The 19,736-nt window shown below is 47.3% G+C and overlaps 1 protein-coding gene across 3 annotated transcripts in view; it reads right to left on the bottom strand.

Annotated features, from left to right (window-relative positions):
* Positions 1-475: 475 nt before the first annotated feature.
* LOC114681266 (myelin associated oligodendrocyte basic protein) overlaps positions 476-19,736 on the bottom strand; it is a 32,919-nt gene continuing 13,658 nt past the window's right edge. The window contains exons 3-6 of one of the 3 annotated variants that reach the window (XR_003732880.1): positions 12,196-12,405; positions 9,357-9,579; positions 2,293-2,372; positions 476-2,204 (exon numbers count right to left, since the gene is read on the bottom strand). Coding sequence is in view for 1 of the 3 variants with exons in the window: in XM_028854699.2 (XP_028710532.1) it covers positions 11,716-11,995; positions 12,196-12,401 (486 nt within the window). In the remaining 2 variants the exon portion in view is untranslated. Of the gene's footprint in view, positions 2,205-2,292; positions 2,373-9,356; positions 9,580-11,715; positions 11,996-12,195; positions 12,406-19,736 lie in introns of those variants that run through there. The other 2 variants (XR_003732881.2, XM_028854699.2) reach the window with 2 other exon arrangements.

Here is a 19,736-nt window from a genome sequence, read left to right as displayed (position 1 = left end):
CCAGCCTGCGCCAGTTCATAGTTAAATGATAGTCAAGTGTGGGACGGACAGTAGAGAGCGATGAACGTCCTACCTGAGGGAGCCCACTGGGCGACCTCTTCCCATTCATACTGAGAAAATCATCACCGTGGGAACATTCACACTACGGGAATTAGCAAATGCTAACCAGGGCTTCCTACCTGGAGACCCCAACAACTCCAGCCACATGCCTCAGTTTCTCCCAAAACCTAAGATTAATTAACATCCAGTATAGTCTGCCATATGTCAGACATTGTGGCTATGAATGCCTACTCAAGAAACTTATAAAGAACAGCTTTTGGAGTTTCATGTAATTTCTCTAGTATTTACTGGGGAATGTTCCTCAGATCCATGTTAAACAGAAAAACATTACATAATGATTACATCACGCTTCAGCTATGATGCCCAAGGCACATTACGCTGTGACCCACCAGCTTGAAGGAATCTCCAGACAGGCTTGATCCACCCCCAGGTTTTATTTCAACAGAAGACAGACAAAATGTAGTGGTTTCTGGTTATTCACATTAATGGGCTAATATCCAGTGCTGTGCATGGGTTAACAAGTGCTCTTTGTCTTGGGGGTGGCGTGGAGGGGAGGGTGAGATGAGCGAGCACTGGAGATGGAGTCCCCATGATGTTTCCTTAATGGGTTGGGGTGAGGCTCGCCAGTGGGTTGCTGTGCGCTATCTCACCCTAGTTCTTCCCAGCCCCGTTACTCTCGGGAAGGAGATAGCCTCGGGCAGCTCACCGTTAGACCCTGCCCGTCAGAGAGGTTGTCACTTAGATGTTCATTTAGCACCAGAGTTTCTGCACGAAGTTGTTCTGCAGTTAAATTCCCCTGCCTTCGCATTGGCACTTCTGGGGCCACATAGCACCCTCAGGTTAGGAAGCCGGGGCCCTTCGGGGATCTTGGGACAGTATGGCCTGCTTCTTCTTGCTGGGGCGCAGCATTCTGAGCCATCTCTTCCTTCCTCCTTACTGTCTTCCTCTCTCTCCAGCTCCACACCTTGAACATGGCCCCCATCCCTGCACTCCAATCTGAACTTTACCAGGTCTGGCTGTGAGGGTGAAACGGTGCCCTTTGGGGTCTTCCAGCATCTGCCTGTGCTTGGCCACCCAGCTCCCAGCACAAAGCCATTCCTGATGCTCTTCGTGTCCCTACATTGAGTGTCCCTCCACCAAGTACTGTACATCCCTCCACGTTCCCCAACATCCTGTTGTCCTCTCCTACTTACCTGGTCCCTAAAGAAAAATTTGAGAGCTGTATTCCAAATCGGTTCCCTTTTCTCACAAGCCAAGGACTCTATCCCAGACCCAAAATTGATTCAAAGCAAATGTTTTTTGGTGTTTAAGATTTATATAACTGTGGAAGCATCCCACGCTGTTCACAAATTTCCCATTTACCCTCTCCAAACAAATGTATATCCCCTAGTACTGTTAAACTATTTCTATGTAGCTTTTAGTCTGGGTTATTTCTTCAAGCCAGGAATTATTTCTTATACGTTTATTTCTGAGAGGATTCATTTTTAATATCTTTGTCTTTTGCTATCATTTTAAATTCTATTGCATTATAGAAAAAGTATGAGATTTTATGGCTTCTCCTTATTGAGCAATAACCAATATAGGATTGTGGGCTGTCGATATTTATACCTAGGATGTCATATTGGGTTTGCCGCCTTATGCTTGCTTTCTATAGTCCTGGCTCTGCTGTCTAGATTCACCTGCTTGATACAGCCTGCCTGACAGACTGGCTTTAACTGATGTTTAGGACTTTATTTGAAAATATCCCCAAATTTGTTCTCTCATTCCCTTATGGATAGAGAGTTTGGCTAATTGCATTCTATTTCCCCTCTTAACTACAAACCATGATCTTTTAAACAAATTTGTGTGTTTCCTCTTCTCTAAAAGTGTGTAAGTGTTCTCCAGGATGGATGCCTAAAATTATAGTCACTTGATTAGAGGTTTTAAGATACCCTGCCTTGCTAGTGTCCCGGGGTACAGTGGTAGGATGACATCTACCATGACAAGGTACAAATTCCCATCAGTAGCGTCTAGGACTCTCCTCACATCATTGCCAACGCTTGACAATTTCTTTTTTATATTTGCCACTTGGATAGTTGTGCAACACGAACTTGTTTTGCACATCCCTGAAGACACACACATCTTCAGATAGAGGAACCTGAGTCCTGGGCAGAATAAACAGACATAAATCTGTGCTTAGTGACATCACAGTGACAGTTGAGACCAACCAAACACAGGGAAAACAGATCTTACCATGGAGAGTCAAGAAGATGGATGGCAGATCTCTCATTGGCACTTACAGAGGGAGGTGATGGAATGGCATCGCCACAGTGCTGAGGGGAGAGAAAAACTGTCAGCTACAATGCTGGCCAGGGGTGTGCAATCCCCAGCTCTTCTGGCAGCTGCACCCCTGCATCTCCCATGGGCTGCCTACATTCTTCAGAAGCAGGTACCCCATTCTCATGAAAGGGACGGACATGTCTGTGAAGAAAGGCAAACACCTGAACCCCATGACCTACATGGAGATATAGCTTGTGTGTTTCTGATTCTTACATCTGAGCTTCCTGAGAGGAAGCCTTTTCTGAGATATAAACCAAAGAAGAGATGCCAAGTAAAACTCAGAGAAGATAAGAGGAAAACAGTACAACTTAAGAGGTTATAAACAGAGCTGGCAAGATGGCTCAGTCCGTCAACCTGAGTTTGATCTTGGGTCCCATGTGATAAAGGAGAAAACTGCCTCCTAAAAGTTGTCCCCTGACCTTCACACATGCACACACAATACAAGTTCCAGCTAGATTAAATACACTTTTTTAGTTTACTGTCTAGAGTTGTAGGCTTGGTAGAGGGCAGGTGGGCTGTGTATCTCAACCAATGTGAAAAATAAAAAGAGGGGCAGCCACCAGAGAACAATGTACCAAAGCATTGTCCCTCAGAGAGTGAGTTTGGTAGACCTATCCGCCAGCAGCTTTCCCACCCAGGAAATGGAGGGACTTGATTTCTCTGTATGCATTCCCACCCTGAGCACAGAAGCCACACAGGCCCCCACGCCCTGGTCTTGCACACACATGCTCTGTTTATTGGTGAAAGACAACACAGCCCGTGGGATCGACAGCACTGTAGGGCTGGAGAGTTTCTGGAAGCTTCTGTGACCTGAGTTTGTCCCTGAACAGGTAAATGACTCAAATGCCACAGGCTGAGCCGTTGGGACGACACCACTGGTTAGTGTCAGATTTAGAGAAAGCCTGGATCTGCTAACTCTGAAGTCACCTCCATTCCCTCGGACACAGCATCGCAATCTCCATGATGTCCCTCGGGAAGTCAGTCACCATTTGCCATGCTAAACCTTTAGAGTCTAAGCTCTTCCTTGGTGTACACAGCAGCACTGTGGGACAGGCAAGACAGTTGTCACCAGTCTCCTTCTACCAGTCAAGAAAGTGAGGGGTTAAAGGCCTGTGCAAAGTCCTGCTGCATCCGTTTCATTTCCCTTGATGGGATAACATATCTCGATTGCAAAAAGGAAGAAAGAAAGAAAGAAAGAAAGGAAGGAAGGAAGGAAGGAAGGAAGGAGGGAGGAGGGAGGGAGGGGAGGGAGGGAGGGAAGGGAGGGAGGGAGGGATGGAAAGAAAGGAAGAAAAGAAGGGAAGGGGGAAAGAGAGAGGGAGGAAGGAAAGAAGGAGGAAGAAAGGAAGGAGAAAACCTGAAAGGTTTTATTTTGCTCACAATTCCAGGCTATAGTCCATCACTGCAGGAGCTGGAGACAGCTGGTCACACCACATACCCAGTCAGGAGCAGAGAGAAATGAATGCAGGCATGCTTAGTGCTCAGCCAGCTTTCTCCACTCTGAGAGCATCCAGAGCCCCAAATCCAGGAATGGTGCCCGCCACTTTCATTAAGGAATCCCCCACAGACATGCCCGCAGCCCAACCTGATCCAGGAGACTCTGCCATGTCAAGCTGACAGTCGTCAGTACATTTAAATTATTGTTTCATTAGCCAACATGGGCCCCGTGAACCAATGACGTGGTAGTGAGTAGACCTTGCCTTGACCTTGAGGGCTGACGCTTCTATTCTGTCTTTTAGATACAGTGTAACAGTGTTTGGGCTCTGGTTGGTTCTAAGACAGATGGGCTCCTGTAAACTGTGAGTGAAATAGAAATTGGTTCACCCCAAAAGACTTTAAATATGAGTCTGACATCTTGAGACAAAATGAATTACATATTTATGAATAAAATCATACACACAAGCCTGATTTTGTTTTTAGTCATTTAAGAATACTGCCCTGGGCTAAACAAGCTGCCCACCACTTTTTCTGCATGAAAAGGTCACTCTGTGCGGCTCTCCACATCATCGTCTCCAGGGAGGCTTAAGCCATCAGAAAAGCAGCTGCCTTGGCCACTTCCCAAGCTTTGCTGGAGGATAAACGTGCAGGAAAGGTGTCTTTCGTTTTCGCAGAGACTTGGGGAGTCGATGAAATGAACTGTGGAATAAACAGCACCTTACGTGGCCCTGTGGCCCCAGAACCTTCACGGGAGGAGAGGATTGACTCCCTCAAGTTGTCCTCTGACCTCTGCAAGTGCACCATGGCAGGTGAACAAACACCAAATAAACAAATCATTTTTAAAAGAAAACACAAATTCATTCAAAATGAGGGGAAGATTAGGATAGGCTTCATAGAGGTGATTTGGAATCAGTTCTTCGTGGTTCTCCCCTCCACTGTCGTTTCTCCTGTCCCTACCTGTCCTTGACACCACACCACCACCACCACCACCACCACCATCACCACCACCACCCCACACCACCACCACCACCCCCCCCCCCCCACCACCACCATCAACCACCATCACGCACGCATCAGCCACCACCATCACCACAATCACCACCACGACACCCACCACCACCACCACCACCACCATCACCACCCACCACCACCACCACCACCACCACCATCACCACCACCACCACCACCACCACCACCACACCACCACCACCACCACCATCACCACACACCACCACCACCACCATCACCACCACCACCACCATCACCACCACCACCATCACCACCACCACCACCACACCACCACACCACCACCACCACACCACACCACCACCACCACCACACCACCACCACCACCACACCACCACCACCACACCACCACCACCACCACCACCACCACCACACCACCACCACCACCCACCACCACCACATCACCACCACCACCACCACACCACCACCACCACCACACCACCACCACCACCACCACCACCATCACCACCACCACCATCACCACCACCACCACCATCACCACCACCACACCACCACCACCACCATCACCACCACCACCACCACCACCACCACCACACCACCACCACCATCACCACCACCACCACCACACCACCACCCACCACCACCACCACCACCACCACCACCACCACCACCACCACCACCACACCACCACCACCACCACCACCACCACCACCACCACACCACCACCACCACCACCACCACCACCACACCACCACCCCCCCCCCCCCCCCCCCCCCCCCCCCCCCCCCCCCCACACCACCACCACCACCACCACCATCACCACCACCACCACCACCACCACACCACCACCACCACCACCACCACCACCACCACCACCACCACCACCACCACCACCACACCACCATCACCACCACCACCCACCACCATCACCACCACCACCACACCACCATCACCACCACCACCACCATCACCACCACCACCACCACCACCACCACCACCACCACCATCACCACCACCACCACCACCACCACCACCACTCACCACACCACCATCACCACCACCACCATCACCACCACCACCACCACCATCACCACCACCACCACACCACCACCACCACCATCACCACCATCACCACCCACCATCACCACCATCACCACACCACCATCACCACCCGTGTGAACTAGCTGCCTCGTGTCCTACATAAGGTACACAGGAAAGCAACACTTCAGGCAGGGCCACCCCACACCCCGCTACTGAACTCAAGAACTCACTGTGATCTACAATTCTCCTTTCCTCTTTCCTCTTTCCAGGTAAAAGCCCCTTTATTCATGGACGTCCCCCTCACTGGTGTCCCAAAGCTCCCTTCCCACCTCCTAGGTTCTTAGCTCCATCAGCTAATTGTTTCATGCCTCTTTGTCACACACTCCGCCAACTCTTACCCAAGAGCATTTCTTTTTTTGTTTTTGTTTTTGGTTTTTTTGGGGGGGCGGGGGTACAGGGTTTCTCTGTGTAGCCCTGGCTGTCCTGGAACTCACTCTGTAGACCAGGCTGGCCTCAAACTCAGAGATCTGCCTACCTCTGCCTCCTGAGTGCTGGGATTAAAGGTGTGCGCCCCCACTGCCCCCAAAAGCATTTCAATATACTCAGACAGCTCCTGAGTTAACAACCCAAACCCTGCTAGTCCTCGGCTTCCTTCAAGGCCCAGCTGAGGGCTGTGTTTACATTCATGAATTCCTGCTCTTCATTTCTCATTTTCTCTACACAGAGGGGCCGTGCAAAGGTCACCAGTAATTCCTTGTGAGTTATAAAAGATGTCTCGGATTCCTCAAAAAGATTCATACTTTTGGAAATTATTTTTAAAACTGTTTTTTAAAAACAAATAAACATTCTTTCAGTCAACAAGTATTTATTGAATTCTTATTAGTGCCAGATAACTGAAGACAGCATAAACCAGTCCTGGCAATCATGGGATTTGCATTAGCCAAGGCATTGCACAAGGATGAAACAATAAATAAGTGAGCAGGATGATTCCAGAAGACTACAACCAAAATTAGCGTTACAGAGTCAGGTGCCGTGGAAGAATCTCTGAGATGATATTGAGCTGAGGGCATGTGCTCGGGAACCGTGGGCCAGAGCATGACAGGCTCTGGGTAGCAAGCACACGGCCCCACAATGAGCACAAGCACCCAGGACAGATGCCGCATGTGTTCACATGTACACAGGAGAGACAGAAAGAAGAACCATGTGGTCTTGCTGGGTAGGGAATGGGCTTCTGAATCATGGGCAGGATTGGTCCATCCTGGAAGGACCATGAGTCTGGTTCTCTTTCGTTTTCTTTTTCCATTTTCATGTGTATGTGTGATGTGCATGTGCTTGTGTTTTTTTGTGTATGGGCACGTGTGCACAGAGGTGCGCGTGCCTCGAGTCCCTGAGGCTGATGTTGGGAGTCACCCCTCTATCTTGTACCATATTCACTGAGGCAGGGTTTCTCAGTCAGTCCCAGAGCTCACTGATATGGCTAGTCTTGCTAGGTAGTTGCCCTGGGGATCTCCTGTGTCTGCCTCCTGAGGCTGGACTTAGGGGTGGGGTTGCCAGGCCCCCCGGCATTGATGTGGGTCATGGGATCTAAACTCCAGTACTCATGTTTGCAGGGCAAGCATTTCTAACCCTGAGTCATCCGCCAAGCCCTGAGCCTGGCTTCCTTATGGTAGAGACATGGCCTCCTTTCTCCTGAGTGGGAAAGTGTTGGAGGGCCAAGGAGTAACGAGGGTGAGCATCTACTGCCTGCAACTGTCTCTCTCTCTCTGGTTCTAGCGTTTAGAGTCTATAACTTACCTAAGTTTGGGCTTAGAACACTGAAATTGTTTCTGGGGCAGCCCCAGATGGAGCCTGGATAGAGATGGATCTCCAGTTCCTCTCCTTCCACCCCCACCAATCTGGGCTGAGTTGGGAAAGTGGCCCAATTGGAGCGCCTACATGGCCTCTGATGGGAACGTAATAGAACCCTGAGTTTAGGCCGGGGCTCTGAAGTGGTGTGTGTACCAGTGTGGACCTTTCATGATGAGCTTCTGTGGTTGAAGTCTTCAGGGAGACAAGAACTAACTTGGGACTTGGAGGGGTCCTCTAGTATTTACACTTGGGCAAGAAAAGGAGAGCTGGGAAATGTTATCCCCAAGCTAATCCCAACACACACACACACACACACACACACACACACACACGCGCACGCACGCACGCACGCACCTGTCCACAAGAGTCCAAGGCACTCTGAGGCTCTTCCACCTGGCCCAGTCTCTGTCCTCACAGCAAGTGCAGACATGAGGTCCAAGCAAGCAGAATGGGGTTAAAGATCCAGAACAAGAACCCACACTCAGGATCATTCCTTCCCCGAAGTCTGAGGCTACAGACTTGGGGACAAACCGGAGCAAAGAGCTGGAAAGTTAACTGCCAGAGGCCCTCATCCAGGAATGGCCTCGTCCAGGAATGGCCTCGTCCAGGAATGGCCTCGTACTCAGGAAGAAGTTGTGGATTTCTAGCTCTCTACTCCCCAGCACACATGTACTTTACTCTCCTTTCCAGAAGGTCAAGTTCCTTTCCCATTCTCTTGACCTCTCTTTACCACAGACATAGATATGGAGGGCCAGCCAGGGAAAGCCCTAGGCATCAGGCCTCCTCTCTCCCCAGGAATTGGGAGAATTTTGATTGGGAAACAGAAACTTTCCCAGCTCTCTTTCTAGACCTACACAAGTGCCTAGGGACATCTAAGCAGGTCCAGAATCCCTCACAGGAGGAAGGGGGATGGGACAACAGGGCTGAAGCCATATGACCTTTCCAAGTTTTAAAATTTGAAGGCAGTTGGAGCTGTGCTGGTGGATCTGTACAGGTGACGACAGAGCCATGTAGAAGACACAGAACTATCCAGGTGAGCGCTAACTGTACAGGTGACGAGATTTCAAAAGCAGTGCTTTAAAGGGGTTGTTCTCACCCACACAGGGAAAGGAGTTGGTGCTCACAAAGCCCTGTGTGAGGCTGGAGTCGGGCTTGCAGAGGGGACAGAGGCTGCTGTCCTAATCTTTTCTGTTTCTTGTACAAGTTAGCTACATCTGACATGGGAATTAAACACAACTCCTTTTGTCTAGGAACATCTCAGCACTTAAGGATCATACAACAATTAGTATCTTACTCTGAAACTCACACAGACCTTCACCAGTGTCCACTCTGGCTCTAGCTACTGAGAAAGGAGGCTCTCTAAACAGAGAGCAAATGGCATGGGAAGAAGAGGAGCCCAGGCAGAGAATTAGGAAGAGAAAGGTTTAAGGATCAAGAGCCAGGTTTAGCCACCAGATGCAGGGGTAGAGGAGACAGAAAGAAGGAGGAGGAATATGTGTGGATTCGCTCTGCAGACCTTTGCCAAAGACCCGGGAGGCCCGTGCACTGCCAGAGAGAAAAGGATTGCAGATGAAACCAAAAGACCCCTTTCCTGAGCTCTGGAGCCCAAGGGGTCCTTTCAGGACTCAGTGACTGGAGTGTGGTACAAAGAGGCCCCTCCTCACCTCCAGGCAGGCTGCCCTGAGGCTCCCACACCGTGAGGACTGAGGGCATCTGTAGCTGTCGCATCAGCAGGTGTCTGATCCTGCATCATACTTGAGGCCAGGTAACTTGTCTGAGGGAGGATGGGTTGTGAAGTTGTAAGTCCACAGGCGGAGGCTGTCCATTCACAGGAAATCCCTTCCTTGTCACTTTTTTCTTGGGGTTGACCTGCTCCTCCTTTTCAATCTGATTTACAAAGAGAAAAAAAGAAAGTTTCACAAACTGGTAAGTGGTGTGTACTTCCTATACAGTCTTTAATTCAACTGTGACTTCATGGACCTTTCTAAAGGATGTATTTATTTTAATTTGGTGTGTGTGTGTGTGTGTGTGTGTGGTGTGTGTGTGTGTACCACATTCATGCAGTTCCCACAGATGCCAGCAGAGGGCAGTGGAACTGAAGTTACAGTTTTGAGCCCCCATGTGGGATGCAGGGAACTGAACTCAGGTCCAAAAGAGCAAGACAGGCGTTTAACTACTGAGCCCTGAGTAAAAACTTGTGACTTTATTTTTCTCCTCAGAAATGCAGCTTTAGAAGCCCTCTCTCTGGTTTCTCAAACCTTGTAGTCTCTGGTCAAAATAGACACATTTTTTTTTTTCTGGATTGAGCCTAGGAAAGATATATATTTTTAAGTCCTCCTGTTTCTATGCCTAATAATTTTTGGTTTTCTGGCCACTCGTTGTAAGCATTTTGCAACACAATAGCAGTGACAGTACGTCCCACTCCTAGAACAGAAACAAAAACATTTTACAACTTGTGATGGCTGTCAACTTGCCAGGATTCAAGAGTAGCCAAGGAAATGCCCCTCTGCGTCTAGGGAGGCGTTCCCACAGAGGTTTAAATGAGAAGGCTCAGCCTGAATGTGGGGGGCGCCAGCTCATGGGCTGGGGCCCTGGGACTGAATATGAAGGAGAAATTAAGCTGAGTACCAGCGTTCATCTCTCTCTGCTTCCTGGCTGATGATGTAATGTGACCAGCCACCTCATGCTCTTGACACCATACCTTGACACACAATGGACTGTGTCCCTTCAAACTGTAACTCAAAATGAACCTTCTTAACGTCGCTTCCCCAGTTATCCCATCACAGCAATGAAAACAGTACCTGATACCACGGACTTAAATGTAAATGTGTGCACATATATGTAGAGTATATGAACTCTGTTGTAAAATTCTGACCAGGTTGACACGTCCCTACTTTGTTAGGAATGAACCACATTCAAAAAGATAAGCAACATTTAATAAATTGATTACAAGTATGTGGCCCCAGACAAGCACTGGTCGCAAGTTTATCTAAAAACGTGGACTCAAACCTGATGCTGAAGCCCTTCACCTTGAGCCGTGTCAGACTGTGAGGTACATCATTTGGTCTCAGTCACTAACATCAGCCAAACCCTGAGCTGGGCTCTGGAGAGACTAGCTGGTCATGGTGTACAGAGTAAACACTCCAACACTGCCATACTCAGGATGTACATGGCTCATCTCAAACAGAGATGTCCCAGCTGGTCATGGGAGTCTGAGGCTTCACAAAAACTTGTGAGTGGGCAAACTGGAGGATGTCCAGAGGCATCTGTCCATCTGCTCTGCCTCAGGTGGACCAGCTTTTTTGTCTTCTTTTTCAGACAGGGTCTCACACCTGGCTAGCCCAGCACTTACTCTGTAAACCCACTAAGATCCTACTGCTTTAGAGCCCCATGTGGTTGGATTATAGGTTGGCTGCCATGCCTGGCGGTCACAACCCTCTTCCTCCTCCTTCTCTCCTCTTCTCTCCAGACTTTATTTTTTGGTACAATTTTAAGTCTACAGCAAAATTGAAGGTACTCAGAAGTCACAAATTACATTCCTCTCCCCGGTACAGCATATAAAACCTTACAGACAGGCAGTACAGTTTGCTGAGTGACTGGCCGAGTGAACAAATGGGTGGCACTGCCACCAAGGCTAATATATGACGGAACGTGTCAGGAGGTGAGCGGGACCTCTCCTTTCACACATGCACAGATGTGGCTCCTGGGTATCACCTCTCCTCCTCTCTGAGCCACAGGAAGGAGAAGGGCAGACTCATGTCAGCCTGCCACTGTGGTCAACAGAAGGAGCTGGTGAGTGAGAGGCCAGCAGTCCTGTGGGATGGCACAGACGCAGCCTTCTGAAGTGTGGACACTAACATCTGGGAGGAAAACAGAAGCCACGCCAGGTGTTTCAAACAGAGGGGTTTTAATGAAGGGAGTGGATTACACAGGCTTGGTACTGTGGAGAGATCCCCCATGTTAGTACTTGCAGAGAGCCGCTACTGACCTTAGGCTAGGGGGGACAAAAGGCAAGAGATGGTGTTACCAGAACCTAGGAGCTCTGGTGGGAGACCCCCCGCGGCTGGCGCCTGGCCCTCTGAGGGGGCTGCTGCGTGCTGGTTGCTTGGACTTCTGAGGGGGCTTCTGCTTGGCTGGTGGTGGTCGGACCTCTGGGCGGGGACGCGGCTGGCGCTCAGTCCTCGAAGGGGACCTTGGCTTGGCTGGCCTCGGAGGGGACTTTGGCTTGGCTGGCGGCGCTCTGACCACCACGGGGGACGCAGCTGGCTGGTGCTTGGGCCTCTGAGGGGATGTGGCACGGCGGCTGGTGCAGAGAGGGCCAAAAGAAGCTGGAGGCTGCAGCCCGGGCTCTGCGCGGTTGCTTAAGGGATGCTGGCGGGAGCTGGAGACAGCAGGAAAGCCCTGCCCGCCCGCCCGCCCTCTGCTCGCCCTCCTGCCTTCCTAACCGAGAGCTGACAGTCACAGGGGAACGTGGTGCAGACCTGGCCCGGAGCCCGCGCTCACCTGGTCTTCTGGCAGGCGCAGCAGATCCAATCCTCCTCCTTCTTCTGGTAGAAGCAGCCGCTCTTGCAGATGCTGTACTTGCGGTCCACGATCTCACGCTTGGAGTTGAGGAAGGTGAAGGGTGGGCAACAGTGGATGCTGAAGTGTTCCGAGAACTTCTGGTTCTTGGAGAGCCTGGGGCCCTCCTTGGCCATTTTCTGACTCATCTCACTGGAAACCATCGATGAAGGGGTAGGAAGAGACACAAAACAGCAGGTCAGGGAGGGCCCTTTGGCTTCAAGTCAGCTTTCGACATTGCTTTGTGGAGCAAAGATACAGAGCTCTGGTGAGGGCATTTAATAACGCTTATCTGTGTATGATGTGTGTGCGTGTGCGTGCGTGCGTGCGTGTGTGTGTGTGTGTGTGTGTGTGTGTGTGGTGATGTGCATATGTACGTGGGTGCTTGTGTACAAGCATGTGGAGGCCTGAAGACACCCTCAGGTGTTGTCCTCAAGGGCCATTCATCTATTTTTTCCTTCCTTCCTTCCTTCCTTCCTTCCTTCCTTCCTCCCTCCCTCCCTCCTTCCCTCCCTCCCTTCCTTTCTTCCTTCCTTTATTTATTTATATTTGAGACAGGGTTTCTTTCTAATCTAGAACTCATGAAGTAGGCTAGGTTGCCTACCGATGAGTCCCAAGGATCTGCCTGTCTCTGCCTCCCCAGCCCTGGAATTACAAGCATGCCCCATTACGCCAAGCTTTTTTTAATCTATATTCTGGGACTTGAACTCAGATCCTCGTGCTTGCAAAGCAGGCACTATACGGACTGACCCATCTTTCCAGCCCTTCATACAATTAATATAATATAGCAATGAAAAGAACATCTTGCTGGGTGGTGGTGCACGCCTTTAATCTCAGCATCCAGGAGGAGGAGGCAGTCAGATCTCTATGAGTTCGAGGTCAGCCTAGTGTACAGAGTGAGTTCCAGAACATCCAGAGCTACACAAAGAAGCCTCTCTAAAAAACAAACAAACAAAACAAAACAAAAAAAAAACACCAGCTAGATCAACATATGGCTCTCAAAGCACAACCCTGAACAAAAGAAACCACAGGCACAGAGAAAGCGCTGCCTTTCTCTTTAGACAGGGTCACAAAATAAGCAAAACAGACCTGTGGCACTGGGAAGCAGAAGCATGGCTGCATTTGAGATTCGCAGGGTTGGAGGAGACTTTGCAGGAAGGAGACACTAACACAGAAATACTAATAGTACTAACACAGCACACAGGAGCTCAGATGACTTCATCAAGAGTTGACAAAGATACACACAGGTAGTGGACCTGTGCTGGACACTGGAAACATGCCAGGTCTCAGCACACTCAAGGTCTCACACACACACACACACACACACACACACACACACACACACACACACACGGCCTGGGATATGAGAGACCCAGTCTTGAACTAAAATCAAACAAAACAAACAAAACCAGTAATTGTGCAGTAAGATTGCTCAGCAGGTGAAACCCTCGGCAAGCAAGTCTGATGACCTTGTGTTCGATCCCAAGAAACCACAGTAGAGACCTCCAGAAGTTGCCCTGTGTTTCTGTCTCAAAGAAAGGTGTTAAGCCAGGCATGGCGGTGCACACCTATCATATTATCATATGTAAAGTACAGGTAACACAGAAGCACACCATAGCTTTGTACAGCAAATCACACCATGACAACAGAACATCAAAAAACCTGTACTGGAGCCTAGAAAACCTGGATGAATGAAAATAATGAACTCTGAGAGTCTTGCCTCACAGTGAACCACCATAAACCTCTGAACACTTGTCCCAGGAGGACATTTATGTGTAAAGACACAGTGAAGGGCTGGAGGGATGGCTCTTCACTCTAGAGGACCCAGGTCCAATTCCCAGCACCCACGGCACCTCACAACCATGTGTAACTCCAGTTCCAGGAGATCTGATGCCCTCCTCTGACTTCTACAGACCCCAGGCATACACATGGTAATAGACATTACACAGTTAAGAGAAAGGAATTTATACACTACAGTTGGGCATTATTACTTTTTAGTTTAATGTCATAGACACAATGTTACCTGCAGTATTTTCTTAATGTTTTATAAAATCTGAGATACATGTAAACTTATAAACCTACTTAGAGTTTATATCACATATCTGAGAAATCATTTTTGCTTCTTCATGTGTGTGTGGCATGCATGAGTGTATTCGTGGCTTTTTTTTTTTTGTGTGTGTGTGTGTATGCATAGTTTTATGTGTGTATGCCTGCACACACACATGTAGAGGCCCAAGGGTGATGTCAGGACCCATCCTCCACACTTCCCCACCTTATTCGCTGAGGCAGGCTCACTCAATCAAACCCAGAACTTGCAGGTGATAGCTAGCATTGCCAGCCGCTTGCTCTGGGATCCCCTGCCTCTGCCATTCATGACTGGAACTACAGGTGGGCCTCCACACTCACCCACCATTAACAAGGGTTCTGGGGATTCGAACTCTGGCCCTCTTCTTATGGAAAAGCACTTTGAGCACTGAGCATCTCCCCTCCTCTTCTGAATGACCTTGTTAGTTCAACACTTCACTTCTCTTCATCAGTGAGCTCTTTGCTTCCCCCAGTCCATCAGTTTCCATGTGGACTTACTATTTCCTTTGATTTTTCTTTAGGTTTGTTTGACTTAGAAGCATCCCATGTCAGCCTTAGCAAGGACAAGTCCAGCTCTACCCCACAGAGTTCACAGTCAGCTTTTCAGCTTCACTTCTTTTTCAATATGGGTGAGTTCGTAAGTTTATCAGTGATTTTTTAATCCGTTGTCAAATTTCCAAACATATAAAGTATTTTTGTTATGTTGCTGTCTGATCTCAAGCTAAGAAGAGTAACCGTATGACCAACTCTTTGATGCTGGCCAGTGCGTATTTAGTATTTAAGAGTTCCATATCTGATTTAAAACATTGCATGTTTCTGGAAACAATTTGCAATTGTCCAGTGTCCTAGTTAGCTTTAACTGTCAACTTGACAGACTAGAGTCCCTAAGAAGAGAAACTCAATGGATGGACTGCCCAGATCAGATCGCCTGTGGCATGCTGTGGAGATTGTGTTGACTGATCATTGCTATAGGAAACCACTGTGGGCGGCACCATTCCCTAGGCAGGTGGTCCTGGGCTGTACAAGAAAACTAGCTAAGCATAAGCCTTGGAGAAAGCCATCAACCAGTATTTCTTCATGGTTTCTGCTTCAAGTTTCTGCCTAAGCTCTTGCCATGACTTCTTTCAATGATAGACTATGACTTGGAATCTGAAATAAACCTTTACTTCCTTAAGTTGCCCTTGGTCAGAGTGTTTTATCACAGCAAGAGAAAAAAGTCATACATGTGGTAAAGTTTTTTGTTTTGTTTTGTTTTGTTTTGTTTTGATTCGAGACAGGGTTTCTCTGTGTAGCTTTGCACCTTTCCTGGAACTCCCTTTTTAGGCTAGCCTCGAATTCACAGAGATCCACCTGCCTCTGCCTCCCGAATGCTGGGATTAAAGGTGTGCGCCACCACTGCCTGGCTAAAGATTTTTGTTTAATAAGCACCAACTGTAACCTAACAATTTATTCCTAGGTGTAGTAGTTATCTTGGATCATGGCTCTATCTTGCAGAGACAGTGAATCCAACTCAACATGCCTGTTCCCAGCTCCAAGAAACAGGATTATTTCTAGCCTTTGGGCCTCACCACAAAGCTTCTGCCTGTCCCCTTCCCATCTAACAACTACACAGCTCACTCCTTGCCTGTATGAGACCCTGCTCAAAGGGAAGGCTCCTTTCAGAGTCTTTACAGAACCTTCCCTTCCCCTAATGAGTAAGGCTCTTTCCTTGTGGCCTGACTTCTGATATAACTCTAAAAGATTTAAAGACAGAAGCATGTAAACACCCAGAGAGATGAAGTATGAGGGAAAGAAAACTGAAAAAAAAAATCATATTCACAATAGCAATAAAATCCTGAAATAAAGAGAAAACTAAAATGTATAAGTTTCTATGGAAAAAAATTAAAGCTACAGAGATATTAACATAAATAAATAAAAAATTGTATGTAGATGGAAACTGTCTACACCATAAAGACAAGAGTTTTCCAAAATAAACTCATGGATGCTGTGCCCTTCTTACTAAAATCACAAAGACCTTACATGAAGAGTTTCCGTCTGACCTGATGGAGCAGATAAGAAACTCTGGTGAGTTAGCATTCGGCACTCACAAAGAGCAAATCCTAAAGAATCATGGAGAAGAGTCTAAAATCCAAAATCCCAGAATGGAGAAGGAGGAGTGAGGGAGGACAGAGTCCCCCCCAAGCCAAGAATCAGTGGCTGCTGGAGAGTAGCATGGAGTGATATTGAGTATGTCACCCACACTTAAAGGCAGGCCTCGTGCTCAGGAGCAGCGGCCAACACAAATCAGACTCCATGTTTTTGGTGGCAGCGGAGAGGAGTTGGGAAAGGGGAAAGAATATATCAAAATACATGGTATAAACGTCTCAAAAAATAAATAAAAATATTAAAAATGGAGTAAATTATGTTTTAAAGTCCTAAAAGAGTAACAACTATTTTTACACCATGTATGGAAATGCATTCCTGAGAGTCAGAATTTAAAACAATCTGACACACTGTAATGTCAACACCTGGGACGAGGCAGCATGGGGATCATAAACTCAAGGTCATCCTTGGCTACATAGTGAGTCCCAGGCCAGCTCAGTCCACATGAGACTCGTTTACATATTTTACAACATATTTTGTATTATATATTACAACATACTACAACAAATACCATAAATTTATAACAATTTAACTAATTAAAATAAAGAACATAAAATAGTGTGGCAATAGCCTAAAACTAGACAAATGGAACAGTAGGTAAAAAACTAGAACTCCAGATCCACATATACAGGAAAACTTGGTGTGTGGCAAAGATGTCCTAAATCAACATCAGAAAGAGGGGATTCTTTTTTTTTTTTTCCGGTTTTTCAAGACAGGGTTTCTCTTTGTAGTCATGACTGTCCTGGATCTGGCTCTATAGACCAGGCTGGCCTCGAACTTATGGAGATCCACCTGGCTCTGCCTCCCGAGTGCTGGGATTAAAGGCCTGCGCCACCACCACCCGGTGAAGGAGAGGATTCTTTGTGAAGAAAGCTAACATAATTGGTACAAGTTGATATGACTAAAGGAATCAAAATTAAAACTACTCCACATCAGGGGCTGGAGAGAGGGCTCAGAGGTTAAGAGCACTGACTGCTCTTCCATAGGTCCTGAGTTCAATTCCCAGCAACCACATGGTGGCTCACAACCATCTGTAATGAAATCTGGTGCCCTCTTCTGACCTGCAGGGACACATGCAGACAGAGCACTGTATGCATAATAAATAAATAAATCTTTAAAAAAAAAAAAAAACTGCTACATCAAAAGACCCAATATCCACAGTCAAGAGAAGCAACGTCAGAACAATACAGCACATATAATATACAAGGAATTTCTTTTTTTCATTTTTCATAGGTATTTTGCCTGCATGTATGTATGTGCACCATGTGCATGCCCAGTACCCACAGAGACCAGAAGAGGGCATCTGATTCCCTGAAACTGGAGTTGTGGAGGGTTGTGACCCACAATGTAGGTGCTGGGAGTGCAATGGGAAGCCCCCAGTGGGGCAGCCAGTGTTCTTCATTATTGAACCATCATTCCAGGCCCCAAAATCTCAAATTTTTGCCAGTCTGAGAGGTGAAGTATTTTGCAATACAGGCTGGATAAAGTAAATTAAAATGCAGAATGGTTTACATTTGAAAACCCTGTAAGTATAACTTACTGCATCAACAGAGGAAAGGGGTGATATCGGCGGTGGTATATTAAGGAAGCATCCACTAGGGAGAACTGGGTGATGGCTCAGCAGGACCTGGGGACCCGAGTTCAATCCCCAGAGCCTACTGTGTGTGTCTGTAATCCCAGCAGTCCTACAGCAAAATGGGAAATGGAGACAGGAGAGTCCCTGGAGGGTCATGGGCCAGCTAGCCTGGACAGCAGAGAACAGGAAAAGGACCCTGTCTCAAATAGGGTGGAAGGTGAGGACCAATGCCTGAGGTTGTCCTCTAACCCCACAGTGCCCATATTCACACATGTTAACATGCACACACACACACACACACACCATATATACACAAATTAACTATTAACAAATAAATTAAAAAGAGTTTGCTCAGTGAAACTCAGTGTCCACTCCTGACTAACCTCTCAGTATAGTAAGAATAGAATGTGACGTCTTAACAGCTTGGCAACCTAGTCAGACACCTGAAGAAGGACACCACTGACCACCACTGTCAACCAATGTTGTGTTTGAAATCCTAGTCAGTATATTTTTAATTTAAAAATTGTGCTGGAGAGTTAGGTCAGTCAGTAAAGTGCTCACCATGCACACATAAAGACCTGAATTAATCCCCTTGGAACCCACATTTTAAAAGTACAAAATAAAAAGACAGTCAGGTGTAGTGATGTGTCTATAATCCCAGCAGTGGGAAGGCAGAAACCAAAGAATCTCTAGGGCTTGCTGGCCAGTCACTCCAGCCTAATCAGGGAGTTCCAAGTACTGTGAAAGACCCTGTCACAAACAACAGCGTGAACACTGTCCTGAGGAATGAGACTCAAGGTTGGCCTCTGGTCTCCACATACACCCACATGAACATGCACATATACATATGCATGCCAAAAATATTCTGGTGCTATCCAACTCTACAGACCATTAGAGAGAGGGAGAGAGACAGACAGACAGGGAAGGTCCAACAAGACTCCTGACACAGGGACTGTGGAGACGGCTCAGTGGTTAAGAGCATGGCTGCCCTTCCCACAGAACCAGGCTTGATTCCCAGCACCCGCATGGCAGCTCACAACCATCTCTGTGGTAATTCCAGCTCCATGGAATCTGGTGGCCTCTTCTGACCTCTGCAGGTACCAGGCATAAACATGGTGCACAAGACATACATGCAGACAAATGCCCATACACATAAAAATAATAAATAAATAAATAAATAAATAAATAAATAAATAAATAAATAAATAAATAAATTGAAAGTATGTTTCAAAAGATCCTTAACATAGGTCAATATACAAGAATTGAAACATTGGCAATATATTATGTATTATATCACATAATACGCAATATATAAAATAAAAAATGCTATTCACACTGACCATAAGACCACTGGACATCTACAGATAGAAATATATCAGACAAAGAAATAAAAAACTTTCCTTAATAAATGTACACAATCAGGGATGGAGAGATGGCCCAGCAATTAAAGACACCTGCTTCTCTTACAAAGGATGTGGGTTCAATTCCCAGCACTCACAGCTTACAACCTGCATAAACATAGGTACTCATACAAACACATAAAATAAATTAAACATTTTAAAACTAAAAAATTTTTGAAGGCTTGAAAGAGAATATTTAATACCATAATATGCTTACTATCACCAGGTAAATCTATATGGTTAATATAATTCTGATCAATATCAGATTTGCATGTAACTGA

The sequence above is a fragment of the Peromyscus leucopus genome, chromosome 7, assembly GCF_004664715.2.
Source record: "Peromyscus leucopus breed LL Stock chromosome 7, UCI_PerLeu_2.1, whole genome shotgun sequence".
Taxonomy (NCBI): Eukaryota; Metazoa; Chordata; class Mammalia; order Rodentia; family Cricetidae; genus Peromyscus; species Peromyscus leucopus.
Note: the sequence above shows the minus strand (reverse complement) of the source record. Positions and strands in the feature narration are given on the sequence as shown.